Here is a 24,470-nt window from a genome sequence, read left to right as displayed (position 1 = left end):
GCGATATACATCAGCGGGGGTTAGTGGGGGTGTTAGAGTTAGCACGGGGACCAGAAGCTAGCCATAGCCTTGGTCCCCTAAAAGGCCTGCCCTTTGTGAGGCTCGAACCCAAGACCTTCTACGAAGGGGAGGCAATACTGACCAACTGCACTAAGTAGTGGTTGTCTAGCCGGCGATGACTTACCAATGCTAAACCCATTACATTACCATATTAAGAAAAATAACAAATTAAGTAGCATAAAAAGTGCACAAATGTTGATAGTGCAGGAATGCTGTAAAAGATGAACAACCAGAATTGCTTAACCGTTTCCCAATTATTCAGCAAAATGACACAAGTCATTCTTCTCCCAATTATCCTATCTTAATATCTTTCCCCTCAATTTACGTAGTGGGGTTCCAATCGGGAAGCCACAATTGCAGGCTGAAAACTTTGTTTCTGAAAATGATAAAAAGGCTGAAAAGATCCTAATTACAGCCAACAAGTACCCCAAAATATGACTTGTCAAGTCTGATGTTCACGAGACGAGAATACCTAAATTACGCTTACTCAGGTGGAAAACAACATCATACTGGATCAAACTCTTCCCCGCTCCCCACGAACAAAAACTTCATTATATAAAGTATCACTTGGAAATGGCTACATGAATCTGTTGAGCTCTGTCGAGTCATCCCATTATTGAAAGTACCCAGGAAAAATGCAAGCTTGCTTAAGTAGACAACTTTTGTAAACTCAGCAACCAAATCAACTCATAACCACTTTGTTCAATGTTCATAGCAAAATAAACCAAACAGAATTACCCAAAACACACAAACAAAACAACCCAAATAGCGAAACACTAGACGCACCAAATCCATTCGCGTCAAAAACAAGCATCTCGTCAGGTCTGAGGGCTGCGATGTAGATAAAACCATTGACACGCAACCCCAAATAATGTAGTAATAGCAGAATGCTATTGTGCTCGAAATGATCACCTTCCCTTGGTAAAGCCCAAGTCTTGTGCCCTATCAAGAAGCAAATATTATTGAGTTCTGTGATTTGCAGAAAGCAGCCAAAGCACAGTTGGATCACCACCCCATTCTTCCAGCACAACTAAGAAATTCCCACTTGGTTTCAGCCACGAGCGTGGAACATGGTACCTGCAATGAACAAAAACCATCACCATTGGCCTTTATAACGACAATATATCATAGCTGCATCATCCTTAATGGATTTTTGTATAGAAGTTTTATTTGTTGATCATGTTCCTTATAATCTAGAACATTCTTTACCATCTGTCGGAGGCTTTTCCACAATTAATTAGGCCTTTCTTCTTGTTAAAAGTTCTAGTAAAGCTACAGCAGCCACAGTTATCATGCTCTATGTATCGAGGCCAATGGAATTGATTTGAATGCCATCAGTGGAAGGCCACCAAGGCATTATTGAGGTATTTGGAGGGTTATTAGCTTGTACCATGTGAGGATTTTTAACTACTTATTTATGAAATACGCGTGCTTATTTCTCCATATTAGGCTTTATGATATCTCACTATTGTTGGCTTTGCCAATCTACCTTGAGGTTGGGTTTGAATGTCAGATTTGTCAAGGAATTCATGGAGGGAAAGCAAAAACTGGGGGTTGTCTTCATTGTACAGGGAAAAGAAAATGAAGTAGAGTCCATTGCCTTCTTTTCCCGTCACAAATCATTCCACAAATCCAAGATCCAGAAACACAAAAGAGATTTTGTAAGTTTCATAATTGCTTATGCAGTCTAGCAAAAGAAAGGTGGAGCAGAAAAATATCATGAAAAGCAAAAACAAACCTTGTAGGACGACATTTAATTTGTTAAGTCTCTTGTCCTCTCATTGTGACCCTCCAATGTAACCGGACCAAGAACCGCAGTATTCCATGTCACAAAAGGCAAAAATAAGTAAAATAACCGTCTTATTGACTTATTTTGTTTTTATTCAAAAAATTATGAATTTCGATCAAAAATTTTTACTTTTTCTATTCCTCTCGTCGAGACGAATCAATAAGTCACAAAAGTTTGACACAAAACAAACAGATGCAAAAAAATATTGAATAAGGACAAAAAAATAAACTTAAACTTTTTAATCCAGAACCACTCTCAGTCATAAGGAGAAAAGAAGAGGGAAAAAAGTTGTTGGCAATCAAGGGTTGCGCATTCGGGAATCGAACCCCGGTCAGTACCGTGGGAGAGTAAACAAACGCAAAAAAATATTGAATAAGAACAACAAAAAATACATACTTTTTAATCCAAACCCATCTTTAGTCACAAGGAGAAAATAAAGAGGGAAAAAAACTGTTGGCAATCCAGAGTTGCACATCCGGGGAATCGAACTCGGGTTAATACCGTGGGAGGGTACTATGATACCACTACATTAGATGCGCGGGTTTTGTCCAAGAGCCTGAGGCTCCGTTCCGGTTTTTTAAAAAATGAAAGCAATTTCAAACTAAAAAATCACGTGTTTACGCAATCAATATAAATATTGTTTGATAGATTTTATTGAAAATTTTTAAACGGCGCAAAAAATTTGAAAAATTATTTTTTATTTTCATTATAGTATTTGAGTATGAAATTATCCATTTTTTTTAAAAAGGAAAGTTTAAAAAGAAAGAGGAAACGACAGCTTAATTTATCGATTATATAAAATTCTAACATTCAAGTCTTCATCACTAATTCATCACCTGTAAGGCTGTAACGGAAGAAAGAGGAGAGAGCAAGAGGTGAGATGAGGATAGTAGGACTGACCGGCGGGATCGCATCGGGGAAGAGCACTGTCTCCAATCTTTTCAAGCTTCACGGCGTCCCCGTCGTCGACGCCGACCTCGTCGCCCGCGTAAGCCCTCCCCCCTCAATTCATCTTCTTGTTTACAAAACCCTAAAATACACAGCTAAAGCCCAAAGTCAAAAAATTGAGCCTTTACTTTGGTTAGTTAATCTATTTGCCTAAATTCAACCGCAAAGTAACAATCTTTATGCGTAGTTCCTATTGTTTGGTCAGTTAATCGACGCTAGGTTAATCTCAGGATGTTCTAAAGAAAGGCACTGGCGGTTGGAAAAAGGTTGTGGCGGCATTTGGTGAGGACATCTTACTAGATAATGGAGAAGTTGATCGGGCGAAACTCGGTCACATTGTGTTTTCTGATCCTGACAAGCGCCAACTTCTTAACAGGTACAGATACTTCTGGCGCGGAGCATTTGGATGTCCAACAAATAGTGATTTATTTTCAGCAGTATATTTCGACGCAGGAAAAATACCAGTGCTGTTTTCTAAACTGCATGCATCCCATATATGTCTGGAAGTAGAAGAATTAGTAATAAGTTATTCAATGTGTCTTTAATAGTTCCAAGGTTGGTAGTACTTTGTAGTATTAAGTATTGAAGGGTCAATTAGTTAAGTTATTTGTATTGAGTCTTGGGAGTCTAAGGGTCTTTGTGGGAAAGTCTGAGAGTCTTGTGTTGGGAAGGTCAAAGGTTGGGTCTATCTTTGTCCTTGAGCTAGTATAAATAAGATTGTGAGCTTAAGGTCAAAGAAACTTTTTCAATCAATATTAATTCAAGAGTTTCTATCTCTTTTCCTTGTGGATTTCAAGGGCTACTCGTGGATTCGAGTAATTATCTCGTCTACTTGTACAATATATATAGTTTTCGTGTATCTTCCGCTCCAGAAATATTCAATTGTCAATTCCTTTTTCATTTCACGTTATGGATGATGCTTATGGTAGATTAATCATTTCTTGTTGAGTTCCGGAGTACAAACCTCTCTATCTTTGGGGTTTGGACATATAAAAACTGGTGGTTGTATTAAACAGGGATAATGTCGTAGTTTGTCGATTCGGCCATCTTTAAAAGTGTGGAGTTCGGCATAAATAGGTGACCTGACCCACCTCTGATCTTGATTGATCCACCATCCACGGAGAGAAAGATTAGTGCTTGGATTCGTACTTGTGATTGACCAACCTTCTGAAGTATTGCACCTAGTATTAGCGTCTTTCAAGGACTCACCTCCACTTTTGATATCTATCAAACTGTACCAAACCAAATCAAATCAAACCAAACCAAGCCTTAAGTTCCAATCACTTGGGGTCGGCTACATGAATCATTTTCCTCCATTGAGCTCTCTATCAAACTGTATGATTGTATAATTCTGATCAGCTGATTGTTGCCTAACTTTAGCTACCTTATGTTATCCTTTTGTAGCCCTACTACTGCTAGGCTTGAAGCTCTATTATGAGCTATCGTCGTGCAGGTTTTGGCATTGCCTTGAGTTTTCCTTTGTAGCCTTGGACATTATCAAAAGGGAAATGGTTGTATTATGATTCTGAACGTATTGTTGCCTCACTTTATCGACCTTATGCTATCCTTTCGTACCCCGCTACTTTTATGCTTGAAGCTCTATTATGAGCTATCGTTGTCCTTTGACTCTGCATAATATATCCATGCAGGTTATTGGCACCATATATTTCATCTGGAATTTTCTGGGAAATTTTGAAGCTATGGATGAAGGGCTACAAGGTTATTGTTCTCGATATTCCTCTTTTGTTTGAGGCCAAGATGGACAAGTGGACAAAGCCCATTATTGTTGTATGGGTTGATCCTGAAACACAACTTCAGCGTCTCATGGAAAGAGACAGAACGTCCGTTGAAGAAGCCAAAAACAGGATACAAGCTCAGATGCCTTTGGATTTGAAAAAAACCAAAGCAGACATTGTGATTGACAACACCGGATCACGTGAGGAGCTGAACGAACGTTTTCAGAGGGTACTAACCCATGTCTCAAAGCCCTTGACGTGGTCTGAATTTGCGCTCTCTAGACAGGGAGCATTTGTGGCTTCTATATTGGTTTTTGTGGGTGTCATCATTTGCAGAAAAACCCTATAATTACGGTGCGTTTGTGATTCGTTGTACAAACATTTTGCTTTCATACCTTTGAATCCTTTTGGCAACAGCTGTCATTGACGTAAACTTATGTTTTGGGCCCTGGCTTGTCTCTTGTGGCTCAAGGTTTGTTGAATGGTTTCCATCAAAACCTAGGATAAGTGCATGCATAGATCTCGAGCCTAATTGGTACGGAGTATTAGTAGTAATTTATTTCTAACCTCAAACACAAATCTTGAATCTGTGGAATGGATTTGTGAAAGGAGGATAAAAAGCATTCTTCTCTATTAGAGACTAGTAATTGCCCGTGCCCTTAAATGCTTTCTAAACATATTCTAAATGAAGTATCAAACCCCATATTTTCGGAAAAAAAAATTGTAGATACAATAGTTCTTTTTAATGCCATCTCACATGAGGTGAGTACCGGATATACGTATGGTCTCACCTCATGCAAGAGGGCCATTACAAATAATTGTGAATTAAAAAAAATTTCCTTTCTCCCAACAGAATTTACTTCTCGGAAATTTTCATTTTAAGAATAAGCTTCAAACATGGTCCATCTAACCAAGTTCATCAAATAGTTTAACACAACAAATGTTACCAAATCTATTTAATTCTGTTAGCTGTATTCAGGGATAGCATCAGAGATATTAAGAATGTATAATCATACCAGATTCCAACTCGAATTCAATTTTTTAAACGTCCACTCACTCAAAAGTGACATTTCTATTGCACTTGTTTCCTTAACTGACCTAGAAAAATAGAAAAGCAAAATAGTTCCAAGATTACAAATAACCAAGTAAGGAGTAGAGTTTAAAACTCTGTCTACCCAAAAGGTTCCAACAAAAAACCTGCAATCTTCAATCCCAGACAAATCATGAAACTCCAAATCATCTAAACCAACAGCTCAAGTTGTATTATTCAGTTGTATTGAACAGCAATTTTGTTCTCTTACCTATAAGTTACAAAGAAAAAGAATTTGACGCAAAGAATTACTATTAGCTGCAAAAAATTACTCCTCACCAAGAAGAATTACTCATGGCCACAAAATATTACTCCTGACTGCATCGAATTACTCTTGGCCATGACGAATTACTCGTAGCCGCAAAGAATTGCTCTTAGTCACATCAAATTGCACTTGGCCACAAAGAATTGCGAGACCATAAAGTAATTCGATGCGGCCAAGTGCAATTAAATGCGGCCAAGTGCAATTGGACGCGGCCAAGAGCAATTCGATATTGCCAAGAGGAATTCGATGTGGCCAAGTGTAATTCGATGCAGCCAAGTGCAATTCGTAGCGGCCAAGAGTAATTCTTCGTGGCCAAGTACAACATCAATGCAGCCAAGTGCAATTCGATGCGGTCAAGAGTAATTTAATGCGGCCAAATGCAATTCGATGCGGCCAAAAGTAATTCGATAAGACATGAGTTTGTAACTATTTGACATTATGCATAAAATTGTCTTTTCTTCTAGGATCATTCGTAGCGTGAAAAAATGATGCATGTCGGGCGGAGATGTTTTCGTTTGGTATGAATAAATTTTTGTTGACCCCTTCGGAGGCACTTTATCCTGAAACCAACATACTGGAAGTGAGTATACACAAATTCGCCACATCACACTCTTGAGCAAATTTGCTCTCAGGAGAGTACTTTCACGAAATTTTCTCAAAAATAATTTTCAAAAGTTAGACATAATAAACCTAGTGTTTTTGTACGCTGCAGAAAATGAAAACAAAGTAGAAAGGAAACGATAGCCAACACGTATTGTGGAGAACAAACTGACGTTGGACATCTAATACCAGAAGCAATTCTAAAGTCACTGATATCTGTGGTGACGATAACCATACAAAGCCAGCCCATGTGAGAAAGTACAAGTCAAAAGGTAAAAGGGGGATACCCATTTTTCCATTAATGAAGAATGTATCGGTGCGACGTTACTGTTCGTGGGAGGCAGCAGCATAATGGAGGAGAGGTGAAGAGGAAATGTATCACATGATGAGAAGAAGTATGTATAACCAACTTTAACTTCGCGGTAAGTGGGGATTGCTTTTGATCTTTTAGAAAGTGTGGCCGTGTTGAAGACATGGATATTTCTTCAACAGGCAAAAGATCAATGTACTAAGCAATTGCCAACACTTCTTTCTCCCTCTTTCGCAATGGAGCTGCGACATGCTCTGTTTCTGTACTACTTCCCTCTTAGCTTTCTTGGCACTTCTCAACGTAAATTGAACCCCTTGACTTGTCCTCCGTTAGGATGGGCATAGTCATCTCTTCAGAAAGCCCAATGTTTCTCATCCCATGTTAGTTTAAGCCACACGATGTAAACTTTTTGACCGTGTTTGACAGATAGAATCCTCCAGTATGGAGATGGATCTTTCAGATAGATCGTCGAACTCAGACTAGACTGAATTCGAGGCTGATATGCCATTTGACAAACTTAGACCTAACATGCATATGGGATTGAAACCCTTGCAGCAAGATGCGAGTAACACAGCCAGGACCAACAGGGCTGTAACCCCAACCCTTGCTCAAATTGACAAGTAGTAAATGTCTTTGTTGCTAGGGATTCTCTAAGAATCTAGTGGCATCACTCACACGCTAAAGAAACCTAATAAGCGACACTAACATAACCCGAATGAGTTTTCCAAGTTAGTTCAGGTACATCTGCTTTCGGGCTTCAAATGATCAGATAGAATCCACTGACATTTCAACACTTTTAACTAAATCAATGCAATCCTACACTGGATGCATTCTTTTCAACAACAAAAGGAGAATCGATCATCTTTCAATACTTATGATATCAGATACTGAGAAGACACCAGACATTAAAAAAAAAGTACGCACCATCACAAACATAATCACTCACACCAAATCAGAGATCGCTTAATAAAGGCAACAAGCGTGCACCATCACACTAGGACAACACAAAAAAATTCTGCTGACTAAGCAAGAAAGCTTCTAAAATGGCAAAGGTCAAACCAAAGTCATCATTTACCCCTCATCTATTGTTGTCGCAGTTCAGCTTTCTTCTTCTGTCACAGACGATCGAGCCCACTGTCAGCATCACCCTGCAGTACAACAAACCAACATGTCAAGCATCAACTTGCCACACATCTACAGCAGGTCCAACAAAACAACATGGGGGACTTATGGTACTTTAAACAGAATGACAATGCATTTAAACATTATTTATGTTTGTCGTCATCAGTTCACGTATCGTACAAAACAATGTTGAAAGAGAGTTGGAGAATCCAAGGTAAGAAGTTATAAAACCCTGATCTAAGGTGAAAAGCTGTTCCCAACACACCCAGATATTAGTAAGTAATTGGTGAAAGCCTAATCACATTTTGGAGGGAAAAAAAATCTGTTATTTTATTTCAGGCGTTCACGGACATAGTTCACTGTGTTTCCTATTCTTTTCTTTTTCTGTGTTGATGGGAGCAAACTGGGATGGGTACTGTTTTCTCATTGATGACAATGACCATTATCTCATCAGAGCTGCATCAGCAAAAACTACACAATCGAGGAAAAGCCACATGAAAAATCGAGAAAGCACCTTAAGAATCACTGCTGTATAAAAAATATGAATATAAATCAACACGATGCAGGTGTCTTCTGAGCTCTTTTGTTACTCAGCTAGAAAGGCAAAAGGGAAGGGTTGCCTGGAGTCCTGAACAAAGAGGGTTTCACCCTTATTTCCTACAGTATGGTACTAGTACTTGCAATAGTTGCTTTTCATTCAGCCATATGTTTTCTCATTTTAGGAGTACACCAAAATTGACTTTAGAGGCAGTAGGTTTCTTGGATCTCACAGAACATGATGCCTTGAACAGATTTCAATGGACAAAGTAGATTCATTGAGCCGACTCCATAGATTGGGATTTCGTTTGGTTAGGTTTGGATAGGATATCTTTTTCTCCACATTTTAATAATATTCTTTCCACTGGATGTCCTTGGTACGAGTCTCTTGCTCTCTTATTTATGTTCATCTCCAATATCAATCCTCAACCCGGTCAATTGTGTGCACCACCAATGTCAATCTTGTTGCAACGGACGATCCACTGTGGACCTGTGACGATGTCCACTATTGAAATCTAGCAATAAATCCCTTTGTAGTTGTGGGTCAGTCTCTTTTCATTTTGAAAAAAGTGGCCATAAGAACAAAGCATTATATGATTACTTCAATTTCACAAAATTCAATGCCTTGAGCAAAATTTAGTATCACTGTACAAGTCTACATCTTTTTGCAAAGTGAAGAAAATAACAACTTAGATCTGAAGTCTATGCTATCAATATAGCCTTTGCAGTTTTTCTTTTTTTTGGCAAAGCCAAGAAGGAAAAAACAAATCAAAACTAAAACAAGCAAAATGAAGAACCTGGGCGCGAATGAAACCACATAGTGCAAAGGTGGTAAATTGACCAGTGCACATGCCATTTGCATCCAAATGCCCAACATTGATTTGTACAGATGCATGGTCCTTTGCTGTAATTAATCTATTTGTGGCAGAACTGCCATAGCATGCAAAACAGCTATTCGCATCAACAATTCAAACAGCAAATTCATAATGATTGACCCAAGTAGTTAAATTGTACGAACTGTCACAAAAAAGAGATCACTTCACATACCATTTCCTAGGGATGTAAAGGTCCATGTTTTGTCCCTCTTCATTTTGCATCTTGGCTGCTGGTTTAAAATCCCTATCAAAGATCCAAAAACTTGTCCAACAAAATCAGCACATACTTAAGTCCATCTCATATATTCCATAGGAATACTCAACAACAGAAATAATCCCATACTAGTGTCGGAAGGGTGCAACCATGTGAGAGTAAGTTAAAAGGGACAACTTCATCCTTCGGTGTTATGGTTTGACCCAAGTGTACAGATGGATCAAACAAACAACAAGTAGTAAAGTGATTTCGCTCAAACTAAAAACATCCCTCCATCCTCTCACAAAATGAAACAACATTCTTTAAAAGCTTTGATTGGAGACAATAGTGGTCACGTTTACACACCGTATTTGGATAGCATATGATCTGGCCCGTAACATGACCCAATCACATGTGATGTGTTGGACCTCTTAAGCGTCGTGGTTAGCGCAATGTATAGCATCACATATAACGAACATATGTGTTGCACAAATGTGGTCACCATAGCATTACTCTTTTGCAGATCAACTATTAAGGGTTTGAAAATTTGAGCTCCACTAGACAAGTTGAGAGAAAATAGATTAAGGTAGTTTGGACATATTTATCGTAGACCTGAAGACGCAGTAGTCAAGAAGAGTAACATGATAGTAGTAATAATAGGGCTAGGGGGAGAGGAATACCTAAACAGACTTTGGATGCTGACACAAAAAGATTTGGGCATACTAAATCTAAGTGAATAGGTAGCCCTGTATAGAGCTCAATGGAAAAAAATAGAATTCACGTAGCCGATCCCAATTGATTGGGACACAAAACTTGGTTTGGTAACCATCTTAACTCAAAAACCACAATCTACTTAATGGGCTATAGCTTTCTATTAAAGAACCTATATGGCACAGGATCAGGATGTAAATTACAAGCAAGCAACACTAGAGTCGGAGAATAATGCAACACTTCCACGTATTCAAGCAGCCCTTAATTGTACTCCAGAATGTTCTAAATTCAAGGCAACAAGTGAACTACACCAACTCATCCAAGAGTTATAGAAAGATTTGGAGTTAGTTAATGATTGTTTTTCCCGAGATATCAGGAAGGAAAACCCTAGCTTACGGAACCCTAGTTTACGGAACTACGAATTGAGGAAATTAGGTCGTTACAGTAAACAAGAACAACTATCAAAACAAAACTTCCAACATTTGATTTGTGACTGGAATTGCGAGAGAGAGAGAGAGAGAGAGAGAGAGAGAGGTTACCTGAGACGGTGGCGGGGTCACAGAAAAGTCGGCGGAAAAAGACAGATTGTTGCATCTACCCTCGCGATCCATAATTTCTTTTGCTTCTTTTTTGGGTAGTCGTGCACAGTGATCACGTTTTCCAATATTGGCGGCCAAGTGTAACTTATTTCGGCCATGAGACATGTAAAACAGGAGCAAATTGTGCACAGTAATCACGCTTTCAATAATTTGCGGCCAACTGTAATTATAAGCGTTCAAGGGTAATTATAAGCGGCCTACTGTAATTAATCGCGTCCAAGAGACATGTAAAACATGAAAGATTCGTGCACAATAATCACGCTTTCAATACTATGCGGCCAATAGTAATTATACGCGGTCACGTGTAATTCTTTGCGTCCGGGAGGCATGTGTTTTCGTAGGCAGAAAGCATTAAGCAGTGTCGTCTCTTTTCTTTGTTTTTGGTATAACAGATGAAATTACAGCTAAACTTTTATAGTTTTAAACATAGAGTCACGGAGTATTTAACCCCTACAGAATCATGAGTAATTATTGCAACAGAAATAAAGGAGATCCAACAAGAGAGGAACATAATTAGAGTTAAGGAAAATAATTTTGACACTTCACCTTTCTACGATGGCACTCCAAAACTAAAAGACAAATTTTGATGAAAATGAACGCACTCCATGAAGCTAAAGTTGGTATCGAAAAAGGATTGGTCAACTCCAATATCTAACAAGAAATCATAGGCCAAAGGACAGAACCTAGGAGCGTGCGTGAGGCTCTCAATAGAATTTGGGCAATGAGCACAGAATTTGGAGTGATATGGCGGATATGAAGAAAATCCTTAGTTGCCAACAATGCCGTTTCTGCGGAAAATTTTGAGTAGCCAATTTAATTTAGACTCCGGCCTCTTCTTTATAACCATGCTCCACTTTTTTAGTTATTTTACGTATGAGTTTATTTAACAAGTGTGCAATTTTTACACATGAAAGGTGAATGCTGTAAATTAATTTTTTCGATCTTTTTGTGTTAGTTCAAGTTGTGCCAGTCTTGTGACTGAATTATTTTCATAGTATTTCTAACTCTATTTCATGCAGAGGGTGGTATTCGGTAACCTTCGGGTTAAGTACCTTCAATGGAGTAAAAAAATAAAATCTTCTTTTATTTCCATTTTTATCTCATCGTAGCCCAATAGTATAATTACTGTGATCTCAAGTCTCAACTATTATTTCGTGAACCCTCAACCTCTCTATTCTTATACTTAATATTTCTCAAAATTATTTCGAAAATATGACATGCCCTTAATTTGGTCCCAATTGGTGCCTTCACTTGATCACTTTCAAATCGACCACAACAGTAGGAAAAAGTCAATGCAATAATTTTATTTTTATGTAGTGTTTGCGAGGTCGTAGAGGGCAGAACCACTGTCCTATGGTTTAGAATATATTTGGTTACCCTAGCTCCAATCTTTTTTTTATTGTAGTCGACCCCAATTGGTTAAGACTCAAGACTCAGTTTATTTTAGTTTAGTTTGCTTAATTACCATATCTCTATTTTAAACTTTTTTTTTTTATTTCGGTACGTAATTGGAAGTCAGGAACACCATAATGCATTAGACATCACTTATTATAGCCTCTCGTTTTGATATTGGTTAAGATCAGAGAAGTCAATAAAAGTGTAGGAAAATGGAGAGAAACCCAAAATTCTTTACTGGAGAGAACCCAAAAGCAGAGAGAGATTGACCGACAGGGAAGAATAGTTTGGTTATTATCAGTTTTGTCCCTGCAACTTGTGATAATTAAGTGTGGTTTCTTTCTGTGTTTGACTTTGCCCCTTCTACTAATTCTCCTAATTTCTTAATTTCTTCTTCTCCAATTCCAACTCTCCTAACCTACCTACCTACCTACCTAATTCTTTGCTTTTGTTGTGTTTGATATGATAAACACGTGAACCATTTAAGTTGAACTTTATGATATCACCTTGAAGTTGAACTAGTCAATCTTCCACCAATATATATATATATATATATATATATATATATATGAACAGGAACGATATCGTTCATTCTTTTGATTGGGTACGGTAGGTTTAGAATTGATGATTTTTCTATGGGTCAATGACTCATGGATCTCGATGCCAGTGAGGAGATGCGTTTGACCTTGTAGACAAGTCATTAAAAACTATTAAGTTCATTAAGAAGTTTCCATTGGAATTATAATTCCAGCTTGAAAACAAAATCAAAGAAAATTCTATTATTAGTTATTTTATGATGGCAACTAATTGTAATTTGATTTCTTTATCCATCCATGTCAATTACCAAACAAACTATTTCTTAAAAAGGAACATCATGATTTGACAATAAAAAAGAAAGAAATTAGATCCCCTCTGAGGACAGCCGTGGTCCTCGTGGAGTATTAATTTGAAAAATAAAATTCGACAAAAGAAGGCAATTAAGTATGAGCTAATTAACTGAGTAGTACAAATTAGAAGTTCTATAAATTATTTTGATTTTATATATATATATATATATAGTACTCATGCATGTATCTATATTTTCTCAACGCCAATGAGGCTAGCTGCATTTGAACTACTAAATAATTGTTCAAGCAATAAGTTTTTTTTTGCTAATAATAAGATTTTCGTTATATCAATAAATTAGCGCCGAGGATTATAAGAAGAAGTTTCGTCGAGGATTCCATGGCTTTTTTGGCTGTCTACTGGTGGGTTAGGTTCTGGACTGGATTCTCCTGCAACTTAATTAATTTATACCAGTATATACATAATTTACAATATTAATTTGGTCGAATATTAGGACAACCTAACTGCTGAAAGTGGTTGAGCAAATCGATCCTTGTATTTGGCCTCGTCTTTTACCAACATTAATTCCCTTCGTCGTCCACTCAAATTACAAACTACGTACCCCGGTCATGTCACCTTTTTAGCTAATTCAAGATATCTCCGGACTAGCTTGCGCGTAACTCGACTAATTTTGAAAATTCTGAAGCTAACGACTAGACAAACCCGACCTCCAATTATCCTAAAGTTTGAATTTTATGTACACCCTTTTAATTTTGAATTCCGACTGACATACTTCGAGGATGTTTTCGTATGCATTAATTGAAAGTTACCGACGAACGACAAATGCATGTTCTCCATTCAAATATAATCAGCTTATATTAATTACCTACTAGTAGATAACGTCTTAATTTCTCTTTAATTTGCCCATTTGCTAATATTTTATTTTGCCCCAGACTTCTTCATACGAATCATATATGCCAACTATAATAATTACTGCGTATTAAAAGATTAAAATGTCAATCTTGTCGGTTGATATATCACCGTCATGGATGATTTAAATATAAATTAAAATATTCTTTATACATTTCCACGTTGAAATTAGAAAGAATTTTAATGTCCAAAACAGAGTGGCAAAACTGTTGATGCCATCAACATCAATGTCATTTTCTTCACACGACAAATGCGCGCTTAAAATAGGCGGCCCTGCTCTGCTCAGCTCAGCTCAGCCTTGTTTACAAGAAACACATTTTTAATCTTCTTGTTAACAAAACAAGCTAAGCTACTTACGGATCAGAGACGACGATGGAAAACTCCTCCTCCTCCTCCGCCTTCCGCAGCCTGCGGACCGTATCTTCTTTCCTCATAATAATAGCACTGTCTCTATTAGTCGTCTCGTCAACCGGGGTCAAAGCCACCGGGAACCACCACGAGTACTGGAGCAGATGGATTCCCGCCAAGCAGGCCGCGGCCTGCAGAGGCTCGATAGGCGAGTGCATGGGCGCAGGCGCCGGTGGAGGAGAGTTCGAGATGGACTCGGAGAGCAACAGGCGGATACTAGCGACCGACAATTACATCAGCTACGGCGCGCTGCAGAGCAATACGGTGCCGTGCTCGGTTAGGGGCGCGTCCTACTACAATTGCCAAACAGGGGCCCAGGCTAACCCTTACTCTCGCGGCTGCAGTGCCATTACTCAATGCCGGAGTTAGTTAAAATCGATTAATTTCTCGTTATTTGTTTCCTTAATTTCCTGTTCTGTTATTATTTGTACTCCAATAATACGACACATGATTTTGTTATAATCATGGATGAGAGATACAGCGGACCATACGAGAATATAACTGTTAATCATTTTAAACGAAAATGTCCGGTTATATCTTTTCCTTCTCGACGATATCCTTTTGTTCTTACGAATTGTTGATTCGGAGGCGAATTTACCAGGAAAAAATTTCTACTTATATTACACATTGACATAATGCATCCCGATCTAATATACAAGTTTTTGACAACTCAAGTGTCTGAGTCCGTTAGTATAGAAGTTCGACCTGCGGCTTCTTTGATGCATGCCAATTGCCTTTGCGTTAGGCAATTCATTGTAGATGAGAAATAAGCTTCAAGAAAGTACTTATGGACAGGACATTATAAATTAAATTATATTTCAATTGAGATTATATAGTATCAATCGGCCAAATTATATATTAGGAAGTTGTGCATTATTTTTCCAAATGTATAATGCATGCATGATGCATCCAAAATTAGCTTAAACAGTCATTGTTTAATGAATTTGAAGGGTGTTACTCTTTTTTTTCTTTTTCTTTTTTTGACGAGAGCGGTCGGAATGGAAGTCCAAATAAGCCTTTTTGCTAAGTGACAAGAAAGGATTATTATTAATTTTATTAGATTAATAATTAACCCCGGTCCAATAGATCAAAGTTATACGAAGCTTCATTGAGGATTCCACGCCATAATAATTTGTAAAACCCGGCCCATATCTTTCGCACTAATTTCTGCGCGCAAAGAGTATATATATTAGTATATTTTATTTTATTTTATATTGCGTGTGATAGAAAAGGGGGGAAAATAATTAATGTAATTTTAGTTGTCTACTATCCAGACAAGGGTCAAGGAGTACTGGTTTTCTATGAGGAGATAGAATTAGTAAGGAGCAAGAGAATAAGTTAAAATAAATTTTGGACTACATTTGGAGATAAATGGAGATGAGGCACGTGGATGCTAGTATTTTATAACAATCTTCACATAAAGATATGTTCCTAAGACCCGTAGTTGTGAGACAATTTTAGCAACTGTCCGGGACAATTGGAGATCGAGGATCCACTCCCATTTTCAAACGGTATTGGGAAAGGAAAATACTCGGGTCGACAAGGACAAATATTCCTAGGAGAAATAAAAGATATTTTCAGTGAGGGAATGGGTCGTTACGATATTTGACATTGTCTTCGTGTGGCTAGGGTTTCCTAATTAATCTCCTTGCAACTATAGTCTATATAATAGAATCTACAATAGTTTGAGCTTTATTTTTTCCAGCGGAAGTTATATATTTTTTAACTTGTTCCAATATTAATACTTTATTTGGTTCAGTTTAATCTTATTTGATTACAATAGTATGTTTACAAAAAAAAATTAATTAATTAATTGACAAAGTAACTCCAATGATATCGAAGTAATTTTGAACCTGAACCCACCACGGTTGTTAGATCATTTGAATAGTTTCATAAAGATCTTTTGAACGATAAATTTTTCAGTGCTGTTAGGACTTATGGCTCATACAAGAGAAGTACCGAGAAGTTTTACAATAAGGTCCAGTTGCGAGTGGAGTGGAGCGAAGCGCAACGAAGCAGAATGGAACGGAACGTGCCGGTATGGTGTTATAAGGGTAGGAATAGATGAGGTATAAATATTCTCTATTGTAAAACTCTATGTACTGTGATCGTCAATAAGAAAGACTATTCTCTCGGTCCACGACTCTCGCTCCCGTAGACGTATCCGATTTTGGGGAACCACGTATATCGCTGTGTCGATTACTTTACTCTTTAATACTCATGCATAGTGTGAGTGTGTGTTTCAGTCCTAACAAGTGCCGAGCGGGTATATCCCACGTGGTGCCCGCTCGGCACTCCCAAGCCGTTCGATGCACTTTTGGATGGCGTAGATTGAAACCTTCTCTCTCCTCTCATCCCTTCTCTTTCCTCTTCTTTTTCTCTCTCTAAATCTGAACCGTCCGAAATCGAAATGGACAGCTCGGATGCACCGAGCAGGCACCGCGTGGTACCCGCTCAGCACTGAAAAATTTCTCCTTTTGAACAACAAATATAGCAACACACACGAAGTTGATGTGACAATTAATGACTACCATTTCTTGTGTAAAATTTGACTTAAGAAATAAGAAATCAATTTTTTTTCTATTTGAGAAATGGTCAAGCATTAAAAGTCAATGTATGAGGTCTTGCATGTGCAAAATAATACTTCTGATTTTGTTTTGCTATCTAAAAAGTGGGTGAACATTACTCACCTCCTCATCGGTTATTCTCACAAAGTACATTATCGCATGTTACTTGTCTTTTTGTCTTTAATCAATGCTACTTAATGGAGTAGTTACTTATGTAAAGTAAAATAAAATAAGGAATATCCAATAGGGTATTCATGTTTTCTCCCAAACGTTTTTCATCTTAAATCATGACTATATTGTTTCCATTATAGTTGCTTTTTTTTTCTTCAAATATATAGATGAACCAAAAAGAGTTTTATAATTAATATCCAGCAAACTTGTACATAAATACATAAATGTTCAAAATTAAACAAAACAAAAGTACGAAAATCGTGCACTATTGAAGTTGTACCCTACTGAAGTTGTGTCCTACGTTGTTTCAGATAGTAGAAATCATTTACTATCGAATCTAAAATTTTCAGTCAATATCAGTTATGATCTTTCAACGTAGATAATCATAGAATGGAGGGGGCTAAAATTATTCATATAGATTTTTTTTGAAGTATGTAAATAATCATAGAATGAAGTGGGCTACAATTTAATGGGCTAAACTTATACAGTACATACACATTTTTTAATTTTTTAAAGTTCACCTGGGCTACAGGCCTACAGCCCACCCCACGTTGACTGTAGACATCGTTTTTCACTTAATTACAAAAGTACCTGGTCATGCTTTTATACACTTGGATGTAACGGGTTCAGCCAATTCCAGATTATGCTTAGTGTAAAATAACAACTCCAGAATGCTTGCATACCATTTTTTATTCGCAATAGCTGCGCGCTTGTTTTTTTTTTTTGGAATTTCAACCGACATAAGCTCCACATCATGTCACATGTACATAAAAGTGTCTGTACCTCTGTTTCCGTGCAATGTCAGCCACGTAATTGTACAAAAGATTATTGTGCAATCCTGCGATTGATAATGCACGGAATCAAAAGGCCAGTAAATAACCAATTAATAAAGGAAATTCTTTATCTCTTTGTTACCCATTTGATTATTATTAGTCTACTGCTTAAGCTGTTTCATCTCAACTGATTCATTAAGCGAATAAAATGTCATCCTTGGTTGATTTTTTTTCCTGTTTTTTTAATTGACATGTTCACAAGAAACGCGATAACTCAAGAAGGCAAATCTCTGGCCAACAGAGCATCTAAATCGGGCGGAATACAACCTAGTCAAAATAAAAATTTCCTACGTACGTACTTAGACAGCTAGATGCAACGGGAGAGGCAATATGTTTGATATGTACCATCAAATCAATGTCATTTTCTTTGAACTATTAAAAAAAACCAGCTTAAGAATAACCTGCCGGCCTTGTTAGAAAGATGGTGTGTAGTTGAATTTTCATCATAGCAGTAAAGAATATTGAGAAGAGAGGCTGAAGAAGAAACCAATTAACCATGGGAAAGCACTCCTCCGCCATCCGCCGAGTGTTGATCATATCTTCTTTCATTGTGCTGTCTCCAATCGTCTTGTTGATCATCGTTGAAGCCACCGGGAACCACCACGAGTGGAAGTGGAATATTCCTGCGGGACAGGGGGAATGCAGAGGCACGATTGGGGAGTGCATGGGCGCAGCCGGCGATCAAGGAGAGTTCGACATGGACTTGGAGAGCAACAGGCGCATATTAACGACTACCAAGTACATCAGCTACGGTGTGCTGGAGATGGATTTCGTGCCGTGCTCGATTAAGGGTACGTCCTATTACAACTGCCTACTCAGGGGCCAGGCTAACCCATACACTCGCGGTTGCAGTGCCATTACCAAATGCCGGAGCTAAAAGACGACTCTTCAATATTCATCCCGCTTTTCTTTTCTTTTTTGGTTAAGGTTCATCCCGCTTTTTAGAATAGGCTTTCCAGTTTTTTAAGAGCCCGTTCCAGAACACCTTCTTAAAAAATAAGTACTTATTTCACATTTTCAAACTCAAAAATAATGTAAATGAAAAATAACTTTTAAATTTTTTTTGCACCGTATTAAAGATCTCAATGAGATCTTTCAAACAAGATCCATATTGCATATTTTTAGATTTCAATAAGCTCATCGTTTTTTAGCTTGAAATTGCCTTCTTAAAAAATAAGTACTTATTTTGCGTTCCGGAACGGAGCCTAAGTAGGAAAAGATAATTTTTACGAATTTCTCAACAAAGGAATTTTCTCGTAGGAAGTATGTAATGAGCTAATCGATGGAATTCTTTTTCGGTCGCATAACCTCTTCCTTCTTGGGCGAAGAAGAGATTCGATGGCATGTATTGTATAACTCATGGTGTCAGAAGACTCAAAACTTTTGATTCACAAATAACGTTTGAAAACTTTGGCAAACACACTGACAAGTCTTTTAAGAATTTGAATCCAAAATTTGCTACCCAAAAGCTACGTTAAACAGACCCTAAAAAAATTCGAGAGGGTTATTTTTTCCTGGCATGGTTAACTATTGGCCAACTTCAACAAGTCAAATAAATTCTACTGATTCAGAATATTTGGAATTGAACACAAAGCTGTAGATTGCCTGTAGCTTAATCAGCTGTGATACCACCATCTTCTTCGTTGCCAAGTGGTATAATCTCCTTTTAGGCTGGGGAATTTTTCATTAGTTCCAAACAATCTAAATAGACAGTTGAACAAAATCGTGTCGAAAGTCGACAATATATAGCATTTTTCAGTCAAAAATCGAGGCAATCACAGAAGCATGAGAACTGGTTTGGAGTTGCATTGGATTAGACATTATTACAGTATAAACAGACAGAGAAAAGGAGAAGCTTAAGTTCACACAGAACTTCCCAACAGGATTTCTGGAGCCATATCTTGGTTGTCATCTCAACACCTGAGGTCCAGAGATAGAAAGGGGTTCATAAGCATGTCTTAACCTTGAATCATGTACTAGCACAAATTAACTACACGAACTTCGTTCCAGTCGAAGGAACCAAACAATAAGATTTCAAATCCGATCAAAATAAAAGGAAAATGAAACAATTTTCAAAGGCAAATGCAACCAGAGTGAAATGAAACCTCTAGATCAAACCCCCTGGACGAACTTTTCAGTTCAACCATTCTTGCAACTCTTTGGTCAAGAAATACACATTTCAGATCATAAACTCCATGCTTTTAGAAAGTCTACATCTTATCATACAGGAGGGATTTGCAGATAAAACAGGGCGCATGCAAACTCAAACAAAAGTAGCAAATACTCGATATTCTTCATGCTTTCCATAACTGCCAAACATGAGGTGTGATAAATGGAAAATAAAGTCAAAAATTACACGAGAATGCAACCACTAGCTTCACAGACCAGACGTGGGATATGAAGAAAGCAAGAAACCTGGGTACCCAAGCAATCGTTTTACAGGAATCAAATGATAGTACATGGCATGAAAAATGAGAAACAAAAAGGACTCATGAAACCTCCTTCCTCCATGACTAATTCAGTCAATTGATAATCACAATAACCCATACAGAATAACGCATATAAAAGCAACGGTATAATGAAGGTACTAAAGATAGAAAACTGGTTCTTAACAGTGCCAAATACACGAACGGCAATACGGAAACAAACTTGGACAGTCGAAATCTAATGCTCAACAGCGGTCACCTGCTGCCACTCCCCATCTACTGATTCTTTCCACAATGTAACGTCATTGTCTCCAGCAGCCACAGCCAACAAGTTTCCAGTCAAAGACCATGATACCCTCCAAACAGGGGTCTTGAAGTCCTTCAACACTTTACCTTCCCATTGATTGCCTTCTTTTGCCTCAGTCCATATGACTACAGTCCCATCCTGTGAAGCGCTTGCAATAGTAGACTTTGAAAGGCCCAAGTTGGGGGCCCAAGCCACATCCCTCACCATATCAGTGTGCATAAGCAGTGCAGGGAAATCCATCTTCCAATTCCCATCAACTAGCTTCCAAACCTTCACAGTACTATCGAAACCACCAGAAACCAGCTTTTGAACGGAATCCAGCATTCCGGATCCAACTAGAGGTCCAGTAGCTGTGGAAGAGGCCCACGAAACGGAGGACACTCCAACTGGATGGGCTTGGTCAATCGTGGCTGTGTCCCAACCACCGTCGGATCTTGCTGTGAAAATTGAGATGTTGCCATCCGAGGATCCACAAGCCAAGCATAGACCAATTTCGTGAGGTGCCCAAGAAATAGAATTGACAGATGATCTATGGTCTGCGAAAATATGAGCCTGTGTCCATTCATTTTGTTTACCTTCCTTCCAAATCATCACTGTGCCATCATAAGAACAAGAAGCAAGGATTGAACCAAACTTGGGGTGAGCCCAAGCAACCTGCCAAACAGGGCCTCGATGACCGCTCAAAGTTGAAAGGTGCTGCGAAGGCAAGTTATTGCTTACAGCAGTTATTTTGATAGTGGTATCAGATGAAGCAGTTGCCACACGCTTTCCATAGTAATCCATGGATACATCTTGAACTGAGTCATTGTGACCTGATTCGATCTTCTGAGCTTTTCCTGTATCCATTTCAATCTCCGATATCCTGTAGTAGTTTCAATATATAATCCCTGCCGTAATAAAACTCTTGTATCAAGTCCATATTACTTGCTAACGAGGCATTAATTTGGTGACTTATCCTTCAAAAGCACTATCAAATCCAACCAGGGAAAAAAAATCTGAACTACATACAACAAAATGGCACTGTTACTTTCCAAAGAAAATTCATTTTTCTCAAGATATCCTAAATAAGATGTGTACGCATGTTATACAATGTGAGCGGCTAGCATATTGAGAATCAACACTATCTTATTCTGTCACTCAAGAATCAGCCAGTAAGAATGAAAAAACACCATCCTGTGAGGCATTACTTCCACATATCACCTCCTAATATTGGATGCCTGTCTAACATTTATCCTCTAGCTTATTGTTAAACAACAAAGAAGTAGGACAAGTCTTCCCACCTTCCCTTGAAAATATGACGACGTCGAAAAAATTTGAGAGTGGGTGACGGGTGACCTTTGACGATCCCAGCTACATACAAGAAGGTTCAAACTCGATCAGTCCCTGGGATGGTTCGTCAGATTCTTCTCGAGATGTTCCAAAGCAAATGAAGTCTAAGGCATCACTACGGATTCTACAAAGACATATTGTTGTCTAGTGTTGTACGCATGACCTTCTAACATAAGCATCGCGTGTGGGAAATACCAGAAAATAAGATAAATTTCCATAAAAGCATTTCAATCAATCCTAAAACAACAGCTAAAAAAATGAAGGGGGGAAAAACCTCCAAACGTCACTTACAGAGTTACAGTTGACCCAAAACTTACTCTGCTGGCCTCATCATTTGTCAGTGTGCCCAAATTTGTTGCAAAATTCCATACAAATTGCATGCCTTGAACTTGAGATAAGTTCAAATCTCGGGATTTGTAGGGGAGATTTGGGATTCTAGCTTATGGAAAAGTATCGAACCACTAGTTGTGCTAACCTAAAATACTAATCACTAATATTCTTTCTACCCAAAATATACAAATCGTCTGCCAACATAATAACTATCCAAATAACACAAAAACCAAAATCCAAATTCAAATCCAACAATCACGTCCTAAATTCCTTGAACCGCAAACCCGAAACCCAGCCTGGATTTACAAAGAATAGAGTGTTTCAAGAATTCTGTTACAGGTTTACACAGCAAATTGATGATTTAAATGAAATCATTGCATTTCCAACTCATATCAAAAGCAAACATACTTCCAAGACAACTGTGGAAAACCTCCAAACATGAGTTCCATTTGACTCAAAACCTACTCTGCTAGCATCATCATTTTTCAGTGTTCCACAACTAATGCTAATCTAAATCATCAAACAATCATTCAAACCGAACACTGCCATTGAGCGCTCCTTAAACACGCAATTTTTTGCAACATTCCATGCAAATTGCCTGCCTTGAATTTAAGATAAGTTCAAGTGTCTGTATCCCAAGCTTTCAAGGAGAGGTTTGAGATTCGAGTTTAGGGAAAAGTGTCGCATCACTACTTGCGCTAACGCTAAACTAAAATCTAGTCCGCTTACATCCTACAGAGTGCACAAACTCAAATATACAAATTGCCTGCCAACATATTAACTTTCCAAACAACCAAAATTCAAATCCAAATGCAACCATCGCACCATAAATTCCTTGAACCAAAAACCCAAAACCCATATCGGATATGCAAAGAATTGAGTTTTCCGATTATTCTTTTACCCCTTCACCTAGCAAAAATTGAAGATTTAAACGAAATCATTCCGTTTCCAACCCATATCACAAAAGCAAACATACTTCCAAGACAACAGCGAAAAATCTTGGCCACCTAGACTCGTCCTCAAATCCCAAATCAAAATCTGCATCAGGGTTCATGACGGATCTAAAATTCTCCAAACAAAGAAATAAAAACAGAAAAGAGAATATTAATCAACATATCACAAAGATTTATAAGAACAGATTGTTTAAATCTTCGAAAAAAAAAACCTGGGAATTCACTGGGGTGGGAGACTCGGCTCTTGGTGGATCGGATCGGAGATTTCCTGATAAAAACCAGCTCTGAGTTCTGCTCGTCTAATACAACTCTTCCACGGCGGGGTTTGTAAGTTTGTAACTGAAGTAACTTGAAAGGCTAGAAGGCCCAATCCAACATTGGGTTGGTCCTAGGCCCACGCAATGGATTGGGCCTGCTGCATTTGCTCTGGACGCCCAAACTGGACTGAAGCCCGATACTTTTTTCCGAAAAAAGTGTGAACCCAATATTTTTTCCTTCGGAAAAGGGGGCCTTGAGTTTCGATTCGAGCGGGCCTACCCCAAATAGCTGAGGCCCGGAGAGTGGAGACCATTGACTCTGTGAATGTATCGCTAGCCTTGATGGTGTGCTCTACTAACTAAAACAACTTAAACAAGTATCTATTTTTGAATTAAAAGTGGCGTATGGTGAAAATAATATGTCTTGTAAAACGAAAAATAAATACTTAAAAAATAAGAATTTTAGTTGAACGGGGCCTAAGTTATTGGAGTTTATAGGCATGATCGAGCGAGCACAACGATGGATGGGTCAGGCCAGATCGAGCTTTTTAACGCCCGTATACTATGGAGCATAGAGGGATAATAGTTTGCAGGTCGCATTAGACATCCTTTTTGGACCGATGGAGGATTAATTGAGTGAGAGTCATTTTTGCCTTGGGCGAGTCATGTAAAAAATGACTCACACACTAGAGTATATTTATCATTTTTGCCTTGGGTTCCAAGACAATTGGGCATCTTTGCTTCTGATAGAAAAATCGTCATCCTCTCACCTTAATTACTCGTATATATTTGGATGTAAGACATCTTAGAGTAGAATAGGATTTCTAGTTAGACATCATGTCACTTTCGATATAAGTCAAAGATTCTCTTCCATTTTTTTGTCCTTGTCCCGGATTCGGACGTG

The 24,470-nt window shown here is 38.1% G+C and overlaps 5 protein-coding genes across 6 annotated transcripts; 3 read left to right on the top strand and 2 right to left on the bottom strand.

The window, feature by feature from the left end:
* The first annotated feature begins 2,662 nt into the window (after positions 1 to 2,662).
* LOC131304100 (dephospho-CoA kinase-like) lies at positions 2,663 to 4,966 on the top strand. Its single transcript, XM_058331206.1, has 3 exons — positions 2,663 to 2,837; positions 3,028 to 3,173; positions 4,447 to 4,966. Exons 1-3 carry the CDS (start codon positions 2,730 to 2,732, stop codon positions 4,880 to 4,882), a joined length of 690 nt encoding a protein of 229 aa, XP_058187189.1. The 5' UTR covers positions 2,663 to 2,729; the 3' UTR covers positions 4,883 to 4,966.
* A 2,594-nt stretch (positions 4,967 to 7,560) lies between these two features.
* LOC131304099 (small ribosomal subunit protein eS21y) lies at positions 7,561 to 10,908 on the bottom strand. Of its 2 annotated transcripts, none has more exons than XM_058331204.1 (4): positions 10,776 to 10,908; positions 9,505 to 9,576; positions 9,255 to 9,387; positions 7,561 to 7,946 (listed from the first exon to the last, which is right to left on the bottom strand). In XM_058331204.1, exons 2-4 carry the CDS (start codon positions 9,552 to 9,554, stop codon positions 7,914 to 7,916), a joined length of 216 nt encoding a protein of 71 aa, XP_058187187.1. In that variant the 5' UTR covers positions 9,555 to 9,576; positions 10,776 to 10,908; the 3' UTR covers positions 7,561 to 7,913. The 2 variants fall into 2 exon arrangements, with proteins under 2 accessions (XP_058187187.1, XP_058187188.1); XM_058331205.1 differs by having other exon boundaries at positions 9,505 to 9,594; positions 10,776 to 10,836.
* Positions 10,909 to 14,280: 3,372 nt separating this feature from the next.
* Positions 14,281 to 14,917, top strand: LOC131304040 (rapid alkalinization factor-like). Its single transcript, XM_058331137.1, has one exon. The coding sequence runs from the start codon at positions 14,358 to 14,360 to the stop codon at positions 14,760 to 14,762; it is 405 nt and encodes a 134-aa protein (XP_058187120.1). The 5' UTR covers positions 14,281 to 14,357; the 3' UTR covers positions 14,763 to 14,917.
* Positions 14,918 to 18,227: 3,310 nt separating this feature from the next.
* LOC131304676 (rapid alkalinization factor-like) lies at positions 18,228 to 18,841 on the top strand. Its single transcript, XM_058332013.1, has one exon. It carries the CDS (start codon positions 18,461 to 18,463, stop codon positions 18,839 to 18,841), a length of 381 nt encoding a protein of 126 aa, XP_058187996.1. The 5' UTR covers positions 18,228 to 18,460.
* Positions 18,842 to 20,362: 1,521 nt separating this feature from the next.
* Positions 20,363 to 23,676, bottom strand: LOC131303685 (protein transport protein SEC13 homolog B-like). Its single transcript, XM_058330672.1, has 2 exons — positions 23,522 to 23,676; positions 20,363 to 21,584 (listed from the first exon to the last, which is right to left on the bottom strand). The coding sequence occupies exon 2, from the start codon at positions 21,541 to 21,543 to the stop codon at positions 20,629 to 20,631; it is 915 nt and encodes a 304-aa protein (XP_058186655.1). The 5' UTR covers positions 21,544 to 21,584; positions 23,522 to 23,676; the 3' UTR covers positions 20,363 to 20,628.
* Between the last annotated feature and the right edge of the window lie 794 nt (positions 23,677 to 24,470).

This window comes from Rhododendron vialii, chromosome 10a (assembly GCF_030253575.1).
Source record: "Rhododendron vialii isolate Sample 1 chromosome 10a, ASM3025357v1".
Classification (NCBI taxonomy): Eukaryota; Viridiplantae; Streptophyta; class Magnoliopsida; order Ericales; family Ericaceae; genus Rhododendron; species Rhododendron vialii.
This window is presented reverse-complemented; position numbering and strand designations above follow the sequence as displayed.